Here is a 24289-nt window from a genome sequence, read left to right as displayed (position 1 = left end):
GATCCCCAATTTGCTCCTCTTTTCCCCTTTCTTATGGCGTATTCCATTGGGAGAGCAGATTTTGTACCGCGCTGGGTGGGGTTTCAGTGCATGCTCCCGACGGGGTCACACGGGTTTGTATCGTCAATGGAATGCTAACAACCGTTCGAGGCACGAAGCACACGCTGCGCATAGCGCGTGAGCCCGTGATTTCCCGGGTTAGCCTTGGTGTCGTGGCTCAAAAACTATTGCTCTTTCGAGCAAACGTTTTTGCCCTTGTTCCGCCCATAAAACATTCAACGTCTGACACGATTCTGCCAATGGAACAGTTTGTGTCCCTTCCCTAGGCAAAAATTTGACCCAGCTCTGCCAATGGAATGCGCCATTAGAGTGTAGTAGAGGCAAACTTGGCCGCTTCGGTTCTGAAGCCAGCAACGCATAGCACTCCGAAATTCGTTCGTCGCATTACGTCCCGGGCGGAGTGCGACCCTATAGTTCTTTTTCAAGAGGAGCCTCTTAATGGAGCAAGATGATAAAGTGTCGTCCAAGGCCATCCGCAGACATATTGGGCGTGACGCCTAATGACTGGAAAATGTTAGCGTCAATAAATTGAAGGATGGGGTGTTTCGTCGACGTTATCAATATTAAGCGTCGAGAGAGTCAGGGTCTACTTTTAGTCTCGTCGGCAAAGTTCGAGAAATCTTAGGCGGAGAAGCTGAGTACGTCGCCTACAATTTTAGACGCTCTCAAGGTTGCGTGATACAGAAATAAAAATAAAAAGTGACCAAATAAAATATAATCAAAAGTGACGCCGGCAGAGATTCTTCCTAAGAAGATGCGAACATTGGAGACGGGGGGGGGGGGGGGGGGGTCCCGAATTTGGCCGCAGAGGCCTCCGCAATATATTTCTCAGGCTTGCCAGAATTCGAAAAAGCATTAAAGGACAGTTGTCTTCTGAGAGTCCCCTTAAGAATATCTGTCACGCACTGTCTTTGCGAAACCAGTATTGTGTACTTTAAGATATCGCGAAATCTTTGCAGAGAAATCAGGTATGACGTCAAGCGAATGGATGAGCTTGTTCACTGAAACGAGGTATCTGCCGTAGGAACTAGGACAGACGACTGAAACAAGCAGCATCGTGTACTTTGCGTGAAACCCTAAAACTCGATTATCCGGAAACCCAGAAGACGGTGGTCGTTATGTCTGCTTTCCAGTAAACCAAAATAAATTACGGCGTCTGCGGATCAGCAAAAAAAAAAAAAAAAAAAAACGGATAAGAGCGATATAACTTTTCCGCTGCCGGCTACACATTCCCATATTGTCACAAGAGTGACCACGAAAGATGTGCTCCAGTTCATATAGGTAGTATCTTCCACTGAGCGCTCCGATCCTCGGAGACGGAGCGGAATAACAGGTCTCTCGCTCCAAATCTGGGCCGGAAGAATCTCGAACATGGCGAACATACCAGCCTCCTCCAGAGCAATGAGATGACGGAGGCGGCACTGGAGACGGCTTCCCATTTGACGTCGAATAATACAAAGATGGAGAACATCTATGCAAAGTACACGCAAAAGCAAACATGCCGGCACGGCAAGACCTCTCGGCGGACGTGCCCACTGTCATGTTGCTGGTGCGTGCAGATTCTACGGTAGTTCTGACATTGCGGGTCGCAGCACCCCATAGCTCTCCATGTCGGATGAGAGCGCTAGAAAAGACAAGCGGAAAGTGATCGCAGAGCCTGGTTTCAACCAGCTGCACACAGAATGCCTCTCTACACCCTCTTAGTGTGCTCGTGTTCCAATGTCTCAATGTGTACGCCAGGGGAACCAAATAAAATATAAACGCAGCCTTTTGATTCTACTATCTAGAAAACGATGTGAAGCCTTTGCTGCTCGGTGGTGTTTATTATTGCCAGCTTAGCATAGTCGTCACGGGAATCCTCTTACGAACTCGGTAGCCTGATCGTGCCTCGCATTTTTCAAACATTCTATTTAGACTGTTCACAAGTTGAATTCAATACTTTCCGGACGCGACGCGAGCTATTACGGATTTAACATACTCACCCGGTCGCCATCCGGTACTTCTGTCCTATTTCGCCATTGAGCGTGTTCCCTCTTTGATATTGGGATGAAACCCTTGTACGTTTGTAAGTAAATATTAAAGAACGACAACAACTATGAGCGTCACACATGTGCAACCACCCACTGAACGACGCCACACTCCACTAAAGTAGGGAACCACATTCGTTATTGCAACTTGACATTTTTGCTCAGAGCAACAGAACCACATAAGATAACGGACCACTTGCATGTGCGAAGCAGGCTTGAACACCGCACTCCTTATCAGCTTTTCTGCCCGCGGACTGCTACACTGGGAAGCACGGACAGGGCGAATGTCGCGTCACCAAATATATCCGCAACCCAAAGTAGTGCATGCTTTATCGCAATATTTGTGCCATCCAATAGCACAAATGTTAGCAAGATGTACCCAACAAGTAGTTTGAGTGGCTCGGAAATATTCCGGAAAAATTCAACAAATTGTCCTGTGTAGAGAGTGTCCTGTGTACTTTGGGTTGTCTTGTGTGTGTGTCTCTCTCCTCAAACTCAAGGAAATGCTCCCTTCTTAATTCTACAAAGTATGTGTTTCGTTAACGAATAATTTCGTTGATGCTACAGTAGCATGGAACGTTTGCATCAAGCACAGGTGTTTCAAGTCATCCGCCATCGCACTATAAATTTTTTTTCTTCTTATCCAATGTATATTTTTATTGTGCACCTACGTGTACAATGTTTATAGCGCAGACAGCTCGATATATGATGGCCACAGCGTCGTTTCCGCTTCATTCGCTGTAGTTCTTTGATGTTTAATGCGGTAATCTTCTCCAGGAATAACGAAGAAGGGAATGACGAATCTCTTCCTATGGCTTCTTGGGCTTGATGCAGCGCAGGGCTGTGGTCTGTGGTCCAAGGGTGGACATTTAATCTTCCCTTGTACTCGGAAATCGCGAGAAGACACATAATTGTGAGACTATAATAAGGCATCATTGCACTCTGATGCATGGGACAAGCTCTCTGTAATCTATGTCCTGGCTTTCTCTTTTGCAACGGGACCTTGTGGCCCATCTCCGGTGGCGGCTATGGAGCCCATGTTCGCTTTGTGCTCTTCCACAAGGGTCTCAAGTTTCCGTTCCGTAAAATGCGGCCGTTGAAAGTGTTCTGTAGCCGGCTGCTTGCTTCTCTCACCACGATGGGTGCTTGCGTGCTGTACAACAAAGCACATGTGGAAGGATGACTATATGCTCGCGTAGCTGAGTGGTTGGCGTGCTGGCCATGCCACGTCGAGCCTGGTACCCGGTACCCGAGTGCCGGGTATCGGGTACTAGGGTGCGCGGTACCCGATGCCGGGTACCAGGGTGCCCACCAGGGTGCGAATCCTTGTTCCGGCTGTGCTGTCTGGGGTCTTTCTTCGGTTTTCCTCAGACGCTGTCAGATACATGTCGGCACAGCTCCCTTAGAAGTCGGCCCAGGAAGCAGATTCCCCACAGAGCGTTAGTCGCGACGTTGGTCACCTTTGTGATGTTGACAACGGCGAGCTCTTTCATCAACATCGTCACCACCACCTATGCCTTTTACTTTCCTAATTGACTTTGACCACTCGTTTGCTTTGGTTCCTCTACGTTGTCATCAGGGATCGAGATGGTGTACACATCTTGTTCTTTCTTCTGTGAGGAATTGAGCTTCATAGACATTTTCGAGCAGCGAAAAGGAGAGTTACAGACACAATCATGCTATAATCTTAGAGAAACGGCAAGTTGAAAACACACGCTGATCGGGCTATTCAGAATGGAGACTGCCCTTCTATGCGTAAAAACAGCCTCTGTAGATTTTGTATATAGTATAAAGTACCTGCATATCACAAGGAACACGTCAAAACGTAGGCATATGGAAACATACTTTTCTTGACCCACGAGACTGAATTTGTTGCGTTGTATTCCGGGGAACGTGCTTACCTGCAAAGACAAAATAAATAATGAGAAATACAAGAACTATAGAATGAAAAAAAAAAAAACATAAAGAAAACACACAAAGAAAAACAACGTAGCACTCACTTCGGTGCACGAGTATGTATTCGAAAGAACACGAAACGCAAAGCAAATTATAGCAAATATACTAAACCTCTTTGCAACAAAAACTCTGCTTCCAAACTGCAGACTTGCGTACCTCCCCTGATACAGTGACTCATTAAAACCGGCCATTTTATTACGGCTTTTTGTGTGCTCCCGCTCATCCAAGTAAAAAAAGGCAGGTATATCTCATTTCATTTGCACGAAGACGTATGTCTAGAGGTTCCTGTACCAACTCGTAATATTGCGCATCCTCCCAAAAGAGACGAAAGGAAGTGCTTTTCCAGAATTCATTCGGTAACGCTACGTCGTGTGGCGAAGTGGCGCTACGGCGGTCCCCCCCCCCCCCCTTCCAGCGGAGAGAAATTACTCTCTCTCTTCCTGAAAGAGTGGATATGATATGAAGTGTGGTTGCAAAAGAAGGAATGATAAAGTGAGATGGGAATATTATACGGAAGAATGGAGTAAAGGAGTACCAGAAGTACAAGCATGAAGTATGACACGACTGACGGCGGCACGGAGAACTATATATGCTTCAAGGCAGGCCGCTGGTGATGGCATGATTGTCTGGGGTTAAGGAGGGATATGTAAAGGGGAATATGCAGGTAGATCGCATAGGTGAGCACCTGCCACTCGGCCGTTAGTGCTATGGAAGCTTTTGCTGGTGAAGAAGGTATGGATCACATGCGTCCGTTTTAGGAGCGCGTGATCCAGAGGTACGACAAGATCAGTAAGATCCGGTTCCGCCAACGCTGGTTAAGTTTGAACCGAGATCAAGGGTCGCTAAAACTTGAAGTTATCACTAAACTCCTTTTTAACAGGGTTAATTTGTAACGTGGTGAATGTTTCACTGACAATAACCACCTTTGGTGAAGCAGAGTTAAGGGTTAAATTCAAGTTGAGGGGCCACTGATCTCATGTCAAATGTTGGTGTTGGTCGGAGCTGTTGAAACTGGGCCTAAAATTGATTCATTGTTCGTTTGGTGTGCACGTTGCACGGTTGGGCTTTCGTGGTTTAATATCCCTTTAACGCAAGTGACTCTCTTTTTGCTTATGGGCGCTGTGCAGTGTGCACTCTAAACGAATTTTGGTCTGCCATAACTACTTCACGGCACATATGCAGGCAACACAGTTAGCAGTCACTTTTGGGTAAAGTTACGGATTCTTGTTTACAGTGTAAGTACCAGTATTTCGAGAAAAAGAACGGTAAGAAGTGACACGGTACAGCGTAAACCTGACAGAACGTTAGAATTAAGGACTGAATCCTTAAGGACGTCATCGGCAAGCGTTCCGTGTCGATTGCTAGATCGCGTTTCGTTTCCCTGAATGTACACCGCATCGAAAATTTCAGAGTCAACGTTCTTCTTCCTAAATAGTCATCCGCATATCATCGTCATCATGTATCTCTCTCTCTCTCTCCTAAATAGTCCCATGGGCATTCGGGGGAAAGCGATGATCTGGCAAAGCAAAAGGCAAGGCAGTATCGTCGCCATGGCTGCTGCTAACCGCCTACAAATCAAATACGAATAGCAGTGGAAAATTACGAAAGCGCCACACTACCAGAAGTTGCAAACAGGATTGCAGGCGAATTTCTTTCATCAGCACCACGGCAATGAAACCTATTTTTCAATGAAACCTACGGCATTAGTAAGCGGAAGTCATTAAATGTATTTACATGTGTTTTATTCCTTCTTTTCTCCCCAACCTGCATTTGCAATCCGTCTGAGTGTACTAGACGACATAACGCATAAATCAATAAATACATAAATAATTAACTTATCAAAGTTAAAGTTATCAAAGTTATATAAATAAATAACTAGGCTGCAACTATCAACCATAGTTGCGGATAGCTGGAGCCTATAGCGTGTGTGTGTCATTTTCTCGGTCGGTGCGTTTTTGTTTGCTTCTGAACCCTTCAAGTATGAAATAGATAACGACAACCGTAGTTCATATAGTCGCACGTTTTATTCAGCAGTGCCTCGATAATAATATAGTAGAAGGAATGGATCTCACAGCTGAAAAGGCTATCTGAAATGCCTATATGCCTCGAACTATATCTTGCATGCTATGGCCACAAACTTGACTATAGCATTCCCCATTGGCTTCCCTAACGGCGGAGAATGATCCACCACATCATCCTATTTATGTGTATGTGAGTGGCTTCCCTATCGCGGGCGAATACGAAAACGAATAATTGGTTCAACTATTGCCTAGCAATATATTTAAAATTAAATAACTAAATAATTCATTAGCACACAAGGGACATGAAATTTATACAGGAGATACGTATGCATGATGGCAAAGACAACGCTTGACGACGAGTTCAATTTTCCTTCTTTTTTTCCTTACAAACAAACAAACAAACACACAACGCTTGACTACCTCGTGACGAGTATACGGCGCCGCATAACTAGCCTCTACTTTATAATAAACGCAACGGCCTCTAAGACGACCCGAAGCGACAACGTGCATAAGACAGAATAAGAGAATGATGGCTTTCTTTCTCCTTCTTTATTCTATCTACATCTCCTTTTAATAAAATTCACAAAACAGGAAAAAAGCTTCCCCGTTGCGGGCCGAACTGAAATGAAAAATTCGGGGGCGTCACGGCTTCATGCCCAACGAAATGAAGCCATTTTCCGGAGACATATTTTATCTTTCCAAATGTTCCTCGCTTTTAACGCGCGCCATCTATCTTACGGCTGCGTATTTATGCAAAGCGACTCGAGAGAAATCTCCTAATACACCAGAACAGTCTCAGCGTTAGCAGTAATGTCTTTTCCTTCGCCAACGTGATCGGCAATTTAATGTACTTCACGCCGCACATCAGTTTGGATTGTTTTTGAGGTCCTATCCTTGAAATGCTAGGGAGACACATGCATCATTACATGATAGTACACGCACAAAGTTGTCCTGCGATCGTGTATGGTGGTAGTGGTGGTGGTAGTGGTGGTGGTGGTGTTAGTGAAAGGGCTCGCTGTTGTCGGCCTCACGGAGGTGGGCACCGTCACGACTCACGCCCTGAGGGAATGTGCGTCCTGGGCCGACTTCTAAGGAAACTGTGCCGACATATGTCTGCAAGCGATCGTTTATGCATAGGCATATGCATAAACGATCACACTGCACTGCAGCCGGTTGCCCGGCCTTAGTCAAGCAGCTACGCTGCTTTTTGCCAGACACCCGGCGTTCATGCTACGTATGAACGAAACAAATAAACTAAATGAAATTAAATGAAATGAAATATACCCTTGTCTTGTTCAATGAGCGGAAGTCATCCCCATATCATCGTCATCCTGTGTATCTCTCTCTCTTGCCCAAACGGGACCGAAGCGTTTGCTGATTAGTGTGTGTGTCCGTGGGGGTGGGGGGGTGTATTTATATATGAGAACAGAGAGACAGGAAAAAAGGGAAGGTCAGCCAAACAGTATGTCGGCTTGCTATTCCGCAACAAAATAAAAAAGAGAAGAGAATAATTATGCAATAAAGGGTAAATTAACAAAAGCAAAAACGAAAAAAAACAACAAATAAGATTTTTTAAAATGAGAGTAATGTGTATGAGGGGGAGAGGTGGACATGGGGTATTCGCCAGCCCCTGTCATCTGCACGTGGTCTAGTATTGCAGGTATATCGGAGAAGACTACCCGAGAAGATATTATTTTGTGTATAATGTTGGCGCTAAGACACCGCAACACAGGCTATTATTATTACCCGGTTGCGTTTTGTAATTACACTGAAATAAACAATGTATTGTGTTGTAAATAATTAGCTATCGTCATCCAGCCGCAGGATATGCTATAGATAGGATAATGAAGCGTCATTTTCCTATACAACTGGATCAAAGTCAAACGACGAGGTAGGTATGGGTCAACGCTTAAACAGTACGCTGTTGCAAGCGTTATCGCTCACTCTAGTTCACGTCACGTATCGTTGCGCGAACTTATTACGAACGCATTCTAGCGAAGCTTCCAGAAATCCGGAGGAAAAACGTCAGGCACGCTCGGCATCCAGCAAAGCATTCCTTATAGCTTTATTGGGAACATTCTTCGGGCAGCTTCCGTAGCAGAGAAGCAAGAGATGCCCGTTGTACTCTGTGCGGGAGCACCAAGAAGTATCCGGCATTACGAGCGTATGTTGGGAATGAATGTTTTAACGAGCATCGGCACGAAAAGTTCTGGCAAACAGGGAACGCGGTATCCAAGTAGGTCAACGACGGGGAATTCTTTCCCCCCTGTTGTTCCGAGCAAAACGTTTGGAACAGCGTAAATGCAGGTAAGCTGCGGCCTTTTACTGGGTTTCCGTCGTCTGCAATACCCCCTTCAGCAGACATTGTGTGGTTTACTACTTCCTGTCTGCGCTCAAACTCACTTATATACAGAAATAACTGTAATTTGGTCACGCATCTTTCGGTGTTCTTTCAACGTCGAGTGGCAAGTGGTGGTCGAGGAAAAGAAAGTGAAGTACGCAAACGACCAGGCGCTTGAAGAGTAGCGAGACTCTTTTATGGATGACGACTCTAAACGACTCTCAAGAAGTGTGCTGCACGTCGCTGCACAAATAGGGATGCACGTTCTCCATTTATATGCCGTGTCTTTTAGTCCCTCATACATCCGCCCCTTTTTGAAGAGGCAAAATGAAAAAAAAAAAAAACTGCCAGCCAAGCTCTCTGCCACAACAACAACACTAAGCAGCAACCTTTAAAAATGACGCGCTTTGTGTCGCAATGCTTTAACAGTACTTTGTCTCAGCACTCCATCAACTGTGACTCGCGCCATGTCAACCATTCTCCTGCCTTTTTGTGCGTGTGTGTGTTCTTTTCTCCTTTTTCGATTCTGCGATGCGGGACAGGGGATCATTCTATCGTGGCCAGGCTTCGTGTTCAGTGTTGTTGGATCACGAGTCGACTGTAAGAATAACATGCTACACCTTCTTCTTCTCCGACTTGCCTGCTGTCAAATGTCACAGATTTTTTTCTCTCTCTTCTCTGTATGTCCATGCAGTATGCTTCAATTTGAATTCGTAGTATAGGGTACACCGCAAGGGATCGGTTATTCTTTCCAGTCATTCAAATACAGCATATAAAGAAGATGCGTCGAGAGCCAATAAATATGCAAATACATTTTTGTTCACGCCTTTCTTGTGACCGCAGTGCGACAGCTGTAGAGCAAAAATTGTTGGAAGGGCGCCACAAGGGCACTTGTAGGGTGACGAAGCAACGGAAGTGCAACTTGTTTTTGGCTCTGAGCAAAATCATTTCAAACCCCCCTTCAGTCTGCCATAAGAGCAGAACTAACCCTTTTTGGATAACGTAGTGCTTCGGACCTCGCTATGACGCTCATCCTACCTTTGCGGCACGTGCAGCATGTCGCCACAATGGCACGTGCTAATAGCACGTGCATGCTGCACGTGCAGCATGTCGTGCAGCATGTCGCCACGCAAATAGGCTGACTCACTTTATGTATAAATCTCCTCCTAATTGGATATTTTTTATTTACTTATTATTATTTTTTTTGTGAGGCACATCAACCAAACAACCACGACCAATGGTGTGTGGTATCGCGATGACTCCGGCGATGACACGCTTTCCTTTATTTGTTTTTCTTTTCCCTGTTTTCTTCGGAATAGCAAGCCGGCTCTTTGCCTAGCTAACCTTTCCTTTTTTTTTAAACGAATATATCCCCCCCCCCCCCCCCCCCCCAAGCGTCATCACCAAAATAAAGTAGTTTCTGTTGAAGCCCTTCTGACGTAACCTCCCTGTTTCGTAAGACTGCGTTAATAATATGAGTTTTTCGGACACGAAAGTTAATATAATTTCGTATCAGATATGAATTGCACTTCGAACATGGAATTCTATATTCGATTTTCGAATCGAAGCGATGTCTCTGTCGATGTGAATATATTCGAATAGTTTCAGAAACTGCACTGGTAACTCCGAAAACGCAAGAAGAGAGGCTATTAAATAAAAGTGAGTTATGCTATTGCGAAGATCCGTTTCCTCATACCGTGTCTCCATATATACTCTGCTCATGTCTTCGGTTTGTTACGTAACAATTCTCATCGTATCCGCTTTGCCTTTGCTTCGGGTACAGAACCATTTGCTTCGTATTCGCTTCCGTAAATCACCAGCCCTAGTATATTGCCTTTTGCACCAGTCGAAACCAAAAGTTAGTGAATAAAGCAGGCTCTGCAGTGATAGCTTTTTTCCTCTTTTTTATTTCTTTTTTTATATCACATCACAGTGATAGCTTACACAAAGAAGACGAAAGGGGCAGGAAAAAACCGTTTTATCCCAGCGACATATTACCACCAAGGCAACCACCATAGGCTCGAACGAAAAACTGCCTGAAATAGTTCGAAGAAGCCATACTTCTTCTGTAACGCTTCTCGATAAGCGAAGAAGGAAGTAGAGAAAAGAACTGCTCTCTTCAAATTTTGATCTGCACTAAAATGATGGATGAGTCCTCCAAATCGATGCTTCCTCACGTTCTTCATTGAAGCCAACAATTTCTGGGATAAAGAAAATATGCGCCCCCTAAGTGACGTGCTAGGAATTATCGAACCAATCGAACTGAAATGCGGTGTCACAAAACTGGTCACTCAGAGCGCGAAACCCGGCTTGTATTATACATTCAAAAAACCGGGTACTACTACTGAATTTATTATACTGCACCATAAAGTCGGCAATTCCGCTGTCCCGCATTTTCGTGAAAACATCTAACTAAAAACTCAATTAATGAATTTAGGTAATTAGTCGCATAATATTTACATGCCCCTTCCTACAGGACGTCCGCCCTGCCGCGTAACCCACCCGCAAAAATGGAATCAGTGCTGCTCTCACGGTTTTCTTTGTATTTTTTTAAAAATCTGTAACGGGTAAAAAAAGCGTCCTGTAGAGCTAGTAAAAAAAAAACCTTGTGTATGAAAAAGACAATCCCAAATTTGCAAGCTATTTCATCCCTTGAAAACAATTACAGCTTAGAGACTTGCAAACTATTTTATCTCCTTTTCTTTCTTAGTCGCGACATACGGCCTCAATCTTTTTTTTTTTTTTCATTTCTCTATTATCATCTTCCTCATTTCCTCCTTCGTGATACCGAATCCGCCGTCGTTAAGAGAATCCAGACGAAGCTACCCCTACAAGCAAAGGCTGCTCTCGTTCAATTCATCCAGAACACGCCATCGATGGTGTGGGGGCCAAGCACCGAAAAATCGTGAACATATTAAACGGACGGCAACCCCAATCCCTCGTGCGAGGGCTGGAGCCGACTCCTAGTGACAGACGTCTTTTCTTTTCAGACGTCGACTTCTTGTTGTAGCGCACACACGACACAAGAATATATTCTGTGCCCTCATGTTTGTGACATCGTCAATATGTGGGCGCATGACAAAAAGCCGTTCTATGCAAAGCCATTGCCTTGGCAGATTGGGTTGTGGAAAAACCAATTTTCGAAATCTTCACTCATAAACAAGGGGGAAAAAAAAGCAACAAAACAGACAGTCTGCACATCTGGTGAACAGACGTCATTTCCATGACAATCACACGGGCAATATTGAATTCCGAAACCAAATCTGCTGTTCCACCTGGAGTCATCCGGCAAGTTTTGGATAAGAAAGCGGCTTCAACGCGTATACACAGCTTCTGGGTGGAATGGACAGCGCGTCGCTTTTGCATAAAGAGGCTGAATCAGAAATATAAACATCACAATGAGCAAAGAAAGGGACCAGCCAGAGGCGCAAGACACAATCTGCCACTTGCTTGCCTCGTAGAGTAACAAAAAACTGGTCAGCCGAAACAACTGGCTTCGCGGCCAGTTTCGTATCGATTTCGCGGCATCATTTTTTACGTACACACGCCACATACATATGATACCTTTTGGGAACACAGTAGCGGCATGCTTCCGAGTGTTGTGTCGAAAATGTGTCGGCACTACAAGAAACTCCCAGTTTAATACAAATGCTTTAGAGCCAGATCTCCTCGCCAAACTTCTTTTGTGAGGATTTGGTGCTGTGCAAATGACCTTCCATTCAGAATCTGCGTGTCAGAGGACGGTTCTCGGAGCATTACTTTTAAATATCCAAAAGAAGCAGTCGCTTTCAATTCTGTGTTCCTTTCGAGACATTTTAGTTCCCTTGGAAGCCTTTCGAAACAGGCATTGATCCCAAGGCTTCCACCACAATTCTTATTTAACGAACGTGCTTCCCGATAGAGATTTGCGGGTAACTGAAAACATAAAGCAGGCGAAAATCATTCTCCAGGGAGTAATAAAGACAGCTCAACCAAAGAATTGTATTCAGTTCAAGCCACTAAGCTCGCGTTCTTTCCTTCTTTTTCTTTTTGTGTGCGGCAGAAGCACATAATCAACGGGGGTTCTTACTGTTTTAGGTATAAAGATTTTGTGTGTGGAAGAAGAATAGTAACTCTGAGCGATACTTCTTTTGGTGCTACTATAAAACTACTGTAAGACTACTGTTCTTGTGTGTTCCTTGAAAACTGATCAAGATGGGCAGCCAATAACTTGCTGACTCTCAATAGCTTCTGAGGCAGTCGACAGACCTCTGTCTTCTGCTTCTGTCGTCTGCGAGAAAAATACAGTTTGTCCTCAGTGTCAGAAAGTCCTCAGAAAAACCTATCTCCATAAAGAGGAGCAAAGATTCCTCGGTGAACTGCTGTAATACGAATTCGCTACTCATTTAACATTTTTCTAACGTTAGGTTTTACAATTGATCAACAGTTTCCTGCAAATTGTCTTCAACATTCTTCCCGAGCACGAATTCGTACACTCAAACTTTTAGTGAAGTTCTGCTCGTACAACGAGGTACATAACTACATGCTACAATAAGATCCGCATTATTTATACGCATATGGACTGCCAGGGCGAGTACAGCCTCAGAGTGGTATGGATAGTTGCAGCCGTGCGTCTGGATTGGATTGGATTGGATTGGAAAAGGGAAGAAAAATACGGAGAAAAAAAATGGGGGGGGGGGGGGGCGAGCGTCTACTGTACAGTTTTTCCAGGATAATGTGCAAGCAGCGCAGTATTGTACGACACGCGCCAGCAGATGTCGATTATTTCAGTGTCACTATCAGAGAGCCCATCTGAGCTCTTGAAGAAACGGAGCTAAGCTCCACGACCGACAATGTGGGGTGGTATCCGCTCTTTCATCCCTAGTTCATATTGAGAATTCGTATTATTCATTATTTATTTCAAACGTACTGTTAGCACAAGGTGGGGGCAGTAACAGGAGTAGGTGGCGGAAATACAAGGTGATAGAGTGCACAATTCCACAAGACAAAGGACCATACGTTAGATAACAACCTCGACAGACAATAAAATGAGAAAATGCACACGCTGTGCTATAGAGTAGTAGGGTGTTAACTCCGCAAACCAAAAATCAATAGATGATAAGAATGTAGCTGAATAACAGAGTAAACAATGCCTTACATGCAAGGTATCATATCGTATCAGTAAACCGAGACAAGGGTGGTTGTACAGTCCCAGCAGAAGTGATTTCTAAAACTAGCTGGTTCCAATCTCTATAGTGGTTCGTGGAAAGAACGAGTAACGGAGACAATCAGACCGAAAGTTTTATTCTGTTAAGGTTTCTTCTTGATGTGTCGCAAACGCACTAACGAATCATTTAATAAGGAATAGCAAGCCGTCCTTTCTGGCTGACTTTTCCTGTAAAATAAATAGATTCCACCTCCCACCCCCTGTGTCGTAAAGTGCGTCCAATATGGTGTAATGTACCTGACCTTATTAATATTTAGTAAATCTTTTCTGAAGCCGAATAATAAATAACTTAAGGCTCCTTATCTGAAACAGTTTGCTGGTAACAGGGATACTAGCAGAGCGACGCAGTTCTTCATTCTGCTTTTGCCTCCGGTGCTGAAACGAAAATCCTAATAAACATAAGTTGGAGCAAAACAGCCTCTATAGTTCTATGTTGACGCTAATCAGGTCCTTTCAGCTACGGAAACAGTAGCAAGAAGATAATGTCGGGTTTGCTCAGCGAGATTTCGTCCGTGTAGAATAATGTCGCTCTTCCTATAAATGCACGTCCAAGTTACCCAACGCCATGCAACGTGACCTTACAACAAACTTCGACACCGACGTTCAAGCGTTGTTATGCGTCCTGAGCAGTCTATACTGCCCCCCCCCCCCCCGCTAATGGCTTATGACCTACTACGAGCTCAACCTCAAAATGCTACCACCAACGTGCAGTCCTTAAACATTTCATTAGCGTGTTGACCATATCCTGTTGCAGGAAGGTATATCCTTCGAACTGGAACATGAGTGATGAGAGACTCCAACCGGCTAACACACCCTCCATCTCCTTTATCTCCACGCCACCGTCTTCCCAAAATTCGAGTACGTGCTGAGGAATAAAGTGTTAAACTTCAACCGTACAAGTATCCAGCAGATTCGATATAGAAGTGATATGCTGTCGTATAGATACGTTAAGGTAACGTTTGCTGTATCAGGATTTGCCTCGCTCTTTTTTTTTTTTTTGAAATTCAAGGCAAGGTCTTCGCCGTAGAAAATGCAATACGCGAGATTACTCCCAGACGATGGTTGGCGAACGTGCCTCGTAGGGGGGATATGTTATTAATGTACAATATAGTTAATTGTTATAATTATTGTTAATTAATTGTTATATAGTATATAGTATAACACTTAATGTTATATAGTATAGTAGGGAAAGGTGCCTCGTGAATTATTGCCATGGCCCTTCCTTAGACGAATTCATTTAGGAATGCTAGGAGTTCGCATCGGATTTCCACGACAACATTTCCCAAGGGTACTTGCGCAGTAATGGCCTCGCGACATTTTGTTGCTTTGCATTCAATCACTCGGGGATAGGCTATGACTATTAAGGTGTGAGAAAATACACCAGCGTTATCCTGCCCATCGAGAGAGGCTGAGTATTTTAAAATTGGGCCTTTAAATCTCTCGCTGGGTAAGAGAAGAATCTCACGCAAAACGACATGAATACGTATGTATATTCTCCCAGGAAAAGGCGAAGCTTCCAGTGTTGCAGTGGATTAGTGCTGCACCTCCTCCGAAAAGAAGAATGGCTGAGTCTTTGGATATTGTGTGGTATTGTGTGCTGCATTCAAATGCGTTAGCTTTATAGGGTTATTGTTGTTGGTAAATTTTTGGCGAAACTCTTCTTGAAACGCTATTAATTTGTAACTTACTATACGTCAGCGTAATAAAGCAACCCGCGGACCTGCACTATGGTTGGCCGTATCAAGCTACGAATCTAAAGCAGAATCGGTGCAATATGTGGCAATGACAATATACCAAGGCCGGCATTGTGGGCCAAGGTAGTTCAACACGGCGAAGGACATTAGAGGCAATGGAAACCTTCCTTGGAACGCATTCTTGCTTAGCGGCCGGCAACGCGACATACAGGAATATTAATTGAACCAAGGTAGTGCCGTGGAACTGAAGCATAGTTTTAGGCGAGTACGCCGTTTAAAGTCGAAGACGAAGCGTGTAAATTACAAAATAGCGTAATAACGTCTGTCGAATCTCAAGTATAAATAGAGGAGGTGGAGGTGACCCATGGGATAACCATACATAACCCATAAGAGACCCATCACTAAGGGCCTCATGTACTCGCATTCATACTTTTAAGTATTCTGGTTTTGACGCCCCAAATAAACGGTTGTCGTTCTTTGTTTAACATGATCCCCGACTTTGGGTATTCAACTCCTTAATAAACATAAAATTACGTGTAACACACACACACACAGTACAATTTCGTACGACGAAAATATGTTCGCAAACTGAAATTACCCTCTTCCTACTAGTCTGGGTGTGAAATATTGTAAGCGATCCTTTGAAACATGATGTTATTAGAAGACATCCTGATCTGCACCTTTTTTTGATAACTCCTGTTTAATTAGAAGCAGTGCTGTTAACATGGGAGTTCATCCCGTTTGAAATCTGCGCTCGTTAATGTGAATCAGGACGGTAATGGGTTTTGGGGAAATGTGGATGGAAACGAGATTTGCCTTCAAGTTGGAAAGGGAGCAGGGATTCCCTATGGCAGAGATCTACAGGGCGGATCTTTGGCATGAAAAGAACGCGCATTCGAATACCGTAGAAAATGTGTCCTTCTTGTGGGCGATTCAATTCAATCTTATTTCTAGCAGCAGTTCACAATAAAGACTGGGAGGTCCCCTAGAGCAGTGTTTCCCAAAGTGTGGTCCGCGGACCCCTGGGGGTCCGCAAGAATGTCCGTGGGGGTCCGCGACCGTCTCTCACATTTCAGTGAGGATTTTCGTCCCCGCAAACACGCGCTCGTACATGCTGCCCGATTTCCAAACACCCAGAACTTCCAAAATTGCTACAAGCATGCTTCAACGGCTAGCTTCTAATTTCTGATAGAAAAGTCCTACAATGCACGTTTGTCCGCGTCATACACATACAAACAAGAAGAAGAAACCAGTCCGGAATCGTTTCTGAAGCTGTATCGAAAGCACGCAGCAGCTGACGATCTTGCTGGTTATGCAGTGGCTGTGACGGTGTGTGTGTGTGTGTGTGGGGGGGGGGGGGGGTACGTGAATTGGTTCTCATCGCTTCTGGGGTCCGTCACTGCCAAAAGTTTGGGAAACACTGCCCTAGAGAAGTAGAGACGGAGTACCAAAAGGTAAACACAACACAGGATGGAAGAAGAACTTCGTAATACCACTATTTGCTCGCACATTTCAAATGAGGAACTCAATATACACATAAACACTATAATACAAAGTGGGATATGTAAATTTAAAATAGAAGAAAAGGGTGTAGGCCACATTGGAAATACATAATATTGGTAGCCTGCAACGGAATATGTCATCTCCAGCGTTCCACTCCTAGAGTGGAAAACCTCCCCACTTCATCATCACAATATATATGTTGTTGTTGTTGTCATCTCCAGCACGTGCCTCTTGGACATACGAGTACTCTTGCGTCGAAGAAGCAACGTTCAACAGAGACAAAGAAAGAAGACGCAAAAGCTCCCGCAAGGGCACTGTAAGGTGTTCCCGTGTGCCTTTAACATTTCTGCACACTCGCAGGTTGATAATCATCATTTCTTCCTGAGTTGAGACCATATCTGAAATCAGTTCGTTCGGTACGCAAAACGATGGACGTCACAGATCATCCTAAACAGGACTTTTAAGGCTAGACATTTGCATATGACTGAGTATGTACTGTCATCGAGGGGAGTTACCAGCAAAAGGGCTATAGCGCAGGCGAGCTGGTACATGGCAACCAGGCAGACAACTCAAGAGAGGGAGGGAAGGAGGACAGACTGAAGACAGAAGGACACGTTCTCGAATTCTCTATGAAATTACCTATAGAAGTAGTCCTCTTCACACCTTCGGAGATTGTGCCTTACGCAGTGGAAACAACGTTCTCAAGGGGTGATTGCTTTTTACACGTGCCATACCATGCGAACAGTCCTAAAGGTTCGGAAGAGCAGCTACTCGTACCTTGGGCAGTTCAGTCTTAGCGTGCCTATTAGCCTTGATGTCCCAGTAACCTTGATCATGAAGCGTGGTAAACGACTGTTCATTAATTTTATCTCTCTTGCCTCCGGGTCATCGAGTGTGTGTTGTCATCAAGTAGGAGAACTACCTATGGAGGTAGTCCCCTTTACACAGGCGGATACGGATACTCCGCCGCCATATCATAGTTGTGTGACTAATCTCGACTAATCTGTACAGAAATGGCTGATGTTATTTACTATGCACAATGAAATGTACAAAGCTCAATAGATTGTACTATGACATGTACATACAACTGTTCAACTTGCGGAACTGTGGAGAACACGGAACACGTGCTGGTCACCTGCCGACGATTCGACTGTAGCCGGCGAACACTGAAGATAATAATAATAATTGGGTGTTAACGTCGCGAGACAACTGAGATCATGAGCGACGCCACAGCGGTCGGTCTGTGGATTGCTTTTGCCCACCTGAGGGTTCTTTAACGTGCGATGAAAGCTCATCGCACGGCACCCCGTATTTAACGTCCCTCGCGGAAGACGGCGTGTCTAAGCAACTTGTACCCTGCCACCAAGTTGCTGGCGTCCTCGGCCGGGTTCGAACCCGCGATCTCGGGATCAGAAGGCGAACACGCTACCGACTGAGCCACTTGATAACCGACTTTTTAGTGTTGAGAAGGTGCTGGGGAGCTGACCAAGGCAGCACCAGCAACCTGCTCTGTGTGCACTGACGAACTACCTCAAGGACATACGTGCTGAAATAACATTTTAAATCATTCAGTGCTTTCACACGTCAAGCGTCCTGGAACAGCTGGTCGCACAAGTGCGACCTACGTTTCCATTTTCTTCTTTCTATTCTACGTGCATGCATTACAAACACTGATCAAAGACTACAGCACAGTGGGTTTAGCGTCAAACGATCACGTCGGCGCGAATGCATAATATTAACGAGCTACCTGCCAGCCAATGCAGGCGGCGCAGATCAGCTAGTTGAAGTATACAGGGTGTTCAAAATTAAGCTTTCACGAGCGCTACGCAAACACAGCGATGACAGGAAACCGGATGATAACTTTACGCTACTTGTGTAAGAAACAGGTGCTGCTAATTATGTAGCACCTGTTTGTTACTCAAGGAACAGAAAAATAGCACCACTTTTGCTTTTGTTTGCCTATTTATAAAGTGCTACTGAAAGCTTAATTTTGAACACCCTCTACATGTAGCTCCGGATTGAGACTCTTGTCTCTTCCTCATATTTCGTTTTATGTTGGCACCCGTCTTCCTTGGTCTAGGTTCCTCGAACACATTTCCGTCCAGCCGTCTACACCCTCATCTTCTCTCGGGTGGTCAAAACTAGATGACTCTCTTTTCAAGACGAAGAGTGTAATAAAAGAAATGCAAAAATACATAAATAAATGAAAACGATGTCTCAACGTGCTCCTCACTGAACTCGATGGAATCGAAACAGGGCTTTCTTTGTAAGAGGTCCCCCATAAGCTAAGGTCAAAAATGTGTAACCCACCTTTTACGCATGAAAGAATAATACCGCCAGAGAGACGGTCACAATAAATGTCATTTCCCGTAGCATTTATCGTGCCTGTCTGATAAGGGTATCATAGACGAATAAATAAGACTGAAAGTGTGCACCGTATACGGCGCCCCTAAATATCAATACCAAGCCTGTGGATGTGACGCACATCCTAGGAGTTTACTAAGGAGGAGTTTACTAAACTGGAGGAGTTTACTAAACTGGTTTGAGAACTTCGCTGAGGAAGTCGGAGAAGCAGCTTCAGCCCAAGTTACTGAAGTTTATCGACTCACTTACCATGCGTCGCCATGCACTTTCCTACTTGCTCCTTTTTCTCACTTTGTTTTACTGACACTGAGTTGTCGCTAGTCGTTTAAGTCGTTCACGGAAGAAAGTCTGAAGACGAAAAGAACGAAACGGCGCGAAAGAAAGAAATAGGTAATTCAGTACATTATCTTTTCCTATAAACGGGATAGACGGGCAACAGACGACCAGGCAATTTCTCCATATTTTTTTTTAAATCCACTGAATGATGGTGAGAAGTTAGCAGTGAAAAAAAAAAAAAAAATAAAAAATAAAATAAAATATATATATAACGCGGACAAACGAGAAGCCTTTTTGGGCAGGCGTCGTCCGTGTCTCTCACGTTCTAGAATTTCAGCCACAAGTGTGGCAATACTGCCGTCCAAGAACACTGAGCAATAGAAGACTAAACAGGCTTTGCAATTTGCAAACCCGTGTTCGAAGCTTCTCCGGCGTATTTTTGGTCTCGTAAGCCGATGCTGGACGCTTTAAAGCACGGCCTGTCGACACTGGAAGAGCCTAGTATATGGGCCCGCTAGTTCCTGCTCCTCCAGGAGCTACTGAGCGCACGAAAGGGCTCTTTGGTTGAATCAGTAATGTGCTTCCTGTAAAGCGTGCTCTCCCTCAATGGCAGTAAGCCCGTGGCATAGCCACCTTTACAGAAACCACCACCATGAAAGACGGCGCTTTTAAAACGGAACTTCACCACATATCACGCTGAAGACCAACCATTGTACAGGGTGATACCTTTATCGCTCTTGATTCGTGAAAAGCGCGAGGCGTAGGCCTTTTTCTGGCATAAAAGGCGTACGCCTCCCGTTTTCAACAAGTCAGGTGACAGAACGATGTTATTCAGTATGACGGTTGGCTAGCTGCGAGCTATGCGGTGAAGTTCTGTTTGAATAGTGTGGCACTCATAATAACCTGATAATGGAAAATTTATCGCAGGACGTTCGGATAAACCCGTTTATGTAAATCACCCCGTGAGAGTCGGTACGTTCTATTCTGTAAGCGTCAGAACGCGCGTATCATCGATGAACGACGGACGGCGCCGCGGTGTTTAAACAACAAAACTGACACGTTTACATGTTCGTAACAAAAAGAGCGGTGGCGTACGTTGGAATGCACCCTATCCGTAATTACCTATGCGAGCCTGTGACAGTGAAACCACCACGGAACACACTATCTGCCCTGAATAGATGGGGATTTACGTATTTGATGAGGGAGGTACGCCTCTCTCCGATAACGACTCATGATTAGGAAGCACAGCACATCGACAGACCCGCCAGCGAAACTCCAAGACCGATATTGTGATTGGGTGCTACGCACGTGGATTTGTTTTGGACCGCTGGTCCGCCGAAGAGCCGCTAAGCGGCGACGTGATTGGGTAAAAGCAGGGTGCCTTAATAGTAGCTCCCTCTGTGTACACAGAGGGCGCTAGTGTTCAGGCACCATAGAAAAAAGGCTAATCGAACTAGGAGTACGTGTGACGCTTCCCAATTTCTGGGCAATGACGTACTTCGGACTACGTACGCCAGCGTAAATTTTGCGGCTCGCGTCCTTGTACAAAAACGAAAAAAGGGGGAAGCAGAGAGAAAGAGAGAGAGAGTAAGAGTATGACGAAAACAGGAAGCAGAACAACAAAAACTTTGTTTTTAAGATGAAATGGGGAGTTTCGTCGCCAGGGGGCGACACCCTACCCCTTCGCTGGTGGTGATGTGGGGAATAAAATAATGAGCCCCTTCACAATAATGATCTAAGTCCTATGGTGTCCAAAAACGTCCAAAGAGCTTTGAGGGCAGAGGTTTGGTGGGCTGGATGTGGCCAGGGACCAAGCAATTTTGATAGAGAGAGAGAGGGGGGGGGGCGAAGAGGAAACAGAAATAGGCGAAGCTCCAATGCATTTATGTTCCTGTTACATAAAATACCTGGGTATTCCATCACACACATGAAATTACGAACGAATGTACTAAGCAGCAATGGTGACGAGAATTGGCGTTTATACCACAAGATGTAAAATTTATTTTCTCAAATTAAATTACTTTCTCAAAATGCATGGAAGACGTGCTTGTTTATGTTCATCCGTGCCGCAAAAGAAAAGTTCATCTTTCTGTCTGGCGTGCGCGCCGACGTCGCATGATCCAGGCACTTTATTGCCAGAGGACGCGCTCGAATGCTTTCAAAGCGCAGGCGTCCCTATCTCCTCTTCGCAGCTCTCTGTGGTTAGGATTACACTCCGGCGAGGAACGGTTACAGCTAGGCTTAAGTAGCTTTTGGTGAGACAGCGTGGATTTTGCGACTGACGATGATAAATCTGGTAGCTCTCGTATTGTACGCGATGTCCGGCACGCGCAAAACGGGTCGATGCTCATGCGTTAACTGGAAATATTATTTCGATGTGTTCATGTGTACTGCTGCACTGTTTACTTTATAGGTAATACTAATGTTAATGAACCGTGATATCATGGCATCGATAGGAAAGAGGGCCTAATCGTACTCGACAGATTTGATGAGTGAACAAAGAATAAAGGTATGGTGGTAGCACTAATGTGAAGCCGGATATTGAAGAGCACTTAAGGCTGATCCTTAGGCGTGGGGTGGTTGAGGCTAACGAAAAAAGAAAGAAAATGACGGGAACGTGAGGAAATAAACGTGGAGCCGACAAGCAGGTGTGAAAGTTAAAGGGTCCGTCACATCCTTCTGGGATAAACCGAATGTAATCAGCTTTAAAACACGGTATCCGCTCGAATGTCCCTCAAATATATCGGATACCAACGCGAAGCGCTGGTTGCCTGCGAACGCCCCTAACGGTACTGAAAGTCTTATTGTACGAAGCCGTCTGGTGATGCGCGCACGCACTCACGCACGCACACACACACAAACAAACACAAACAAACAAACAAAAAGCAAATAAAGTGCGAGAATGCTAGACACGGCGGCTGTTGGAAGTAGTTGGTGGTCGGCACGTGCAGCGCGGAGAGTCCTCTGATTGGTCTCCTTAAACGATCTCCCCCCGACGATTGGACAAATGGTTTGAGGAGAACCAATGACAGCCCACTCCGTGTTGTCGGCCGTATGGTGGAGGAGATGAGGAGGGAAAGCGTACATCGCGATTGCTCTCGCTCACGAGTCACAAACGACGCAACGGATGTATCCCGTTCCTTTTGTTTCGGTGTCAAAGTAAGGGCACCTTTCATTACGCGAGGAGAATTTATGCACTTTAGTGTTCCTTTAAGACTGCCATTGTTACCATTACATGATGATCGCGTGACATAACGTACGATGCGAGAGGAACGAACCAATCTCTATTGCAATGTGATACCTGAACTATCGCGTGCGTTCTCATACGTCCCTCATCCTCGGGGCAATCCTGATGTCTCGTTCCCATTTCTTTCCTCCGCCGATCATCTATCCAGCAAACACACAATGGGCATGGGAAAGACGCGTTTGTTTAGAGAGGTCCCTCCCAGTCATCCGATGCTGCGCGTATTGGGAAGGTGCAGCTGTAACCGACATCTCTATTCATCCCTGCATTGATAACTTGCCCGTAATCTGTATGCCACACAGTTTCTCTCTCTTTCCCAGCACCATTGTTGGTACAAGGAAGTGGAGAGGGTGGTGTAGCGCACCACCCTAGAAGGCCATCAAACGGCATCACGCGGGGAGGCGGGAAATATAGATTGTTGTAGGTCCCGAATGCGTTTGCTTAATCAAAACCGTTTAGAGATAACGCGATCTCTGTCACTCTCATAACTAGGGAGTGAGATTTTCGGGTTAAATGTCTTTCTCAGACCCGGGGGGTGAAAATCGGGCGCTATTTTTAGATCTGTAATTCAGAAAGAAAACGGGCGATAATTGTGCCTTCGGGTGTTATCGGGTGTTTTTGTTTCTCCTCTTGTCTATTAAGTCCTTTCCTAATCTCTCTCTTTTTGTTTTTTTGTGGGATCGTGACTCTCCAGCGGTAATCCCCGAAGGCATAGACAGTGTTGACACACATGGGTGTATTGCTGGGAACGCAAGTGACCCATTCTTACATGCGTTACACGTGGCTATCTTTGTTCGTCTTCAGTGGAAACGTACGTCACTTGAGGATTTCATAGTGACTGGAATTCGGGGAGAAATCTGGTTTAACCCGAATTGGTCGGAGGTCAGTTCGGAGAAGTCACTCCTCACATATAACACAAGTTATCAGTCATCACACAATAAGTGACAGAACTGATAGAACAGACGAAGAACTACCGCCGTGTGCAGGTAGCTACTTAATTACTTCCAAGGGTGACAACTGCACAAGCACGCTGTGCTGGCTGGCTCCCTCTACCATTCTTACGCTCACCTCTGCGTGATCTTCATACTCGTATCGTGTCACGTGGGTCCTGACGTCGGCGCAGCGTGATCGAATGTTCATGCTTACAGCCATTATGTGTGCTTTGCTAACAGCTCTAAATTACTGCGTTAGCCTTTGCGAATTAGTGCAGTCTTACTACTTCTCTTGATTTCTCCAATTGAAAGCACAAAAAGTGTTGAGATTCGTCTGGAGGTACCGCGTCACTATTTTCATTTACTACCTCGTCTATGGACGCCTTACCATCTTCTCACATGTGCCTCGCTAAGGAGGTATCTCAAAGGTACATGCCAACAGGTCCTTCTGTTCCGCGGTTGCAATCAATTCAGAAACTTTCCTGGAGCGATTATCGCTATGGCGAATTTAAAGGGCGGGGGGATATATTTATTAGAACAAAGAAAATATATAAAAAAGGAAAGAAACGTCAGCCAAACGGGACGTCGACTTGCTATTCCACCGAGAAAAAAGAAAAAGAAATAAAATAAGAATAAAATAAATAAAAAGAAAAAATAATTATGAA

General features: G+C 44.9%; 1 protein-coding gene across 4 annotated transcripts in view; it reads right to left on the bottom strand.

Annotated features, from left to right (window-relative positions):
• LOC135394860 (leucine-rich repeat-containing protein 70-like) overlaps positions 1 to 24289 on the bottom strand; it is a 404291-nt gene that overhangs the window by 196288 nt on the left and 183714 nt on the right. For 3 of the 4 annotated variants that reach the window (XM_064625891.1, XM_064625889.1, XM_064625890.1), the window contains one exon: positions 3933 to 3988. In XM_064625891.1, coding sequence (XP_064481961.1) covers positions 3933 to 3988 — 56 coding nt within the window. Of the gene's footprint in view, positions 1 to 3884; positions 3989 to 24289 lie in introns of those variants that run through there. The other variant, XM_064625892.1, reaches the window with a different exon arrangement.

Source organism: Ornithodoros turicata, chromosome 5, assembly GCF_037126465.1.
Source record: "Ornithodoros turicata isolate Travis chromosome 5, ASM3712646v1, whole genome shotgun sequence".
Classification (NCBI taxonomy): domain Eukaryota; kingdom Metazoa; phylum Arthropoda; class Arachnida; order Ixodida; family Argasidae; genus Ornithodoros; species Ornithodoros turicata.
This window is presented reverse-complemented; position numbering and strand designations above follow the sequence as displayed.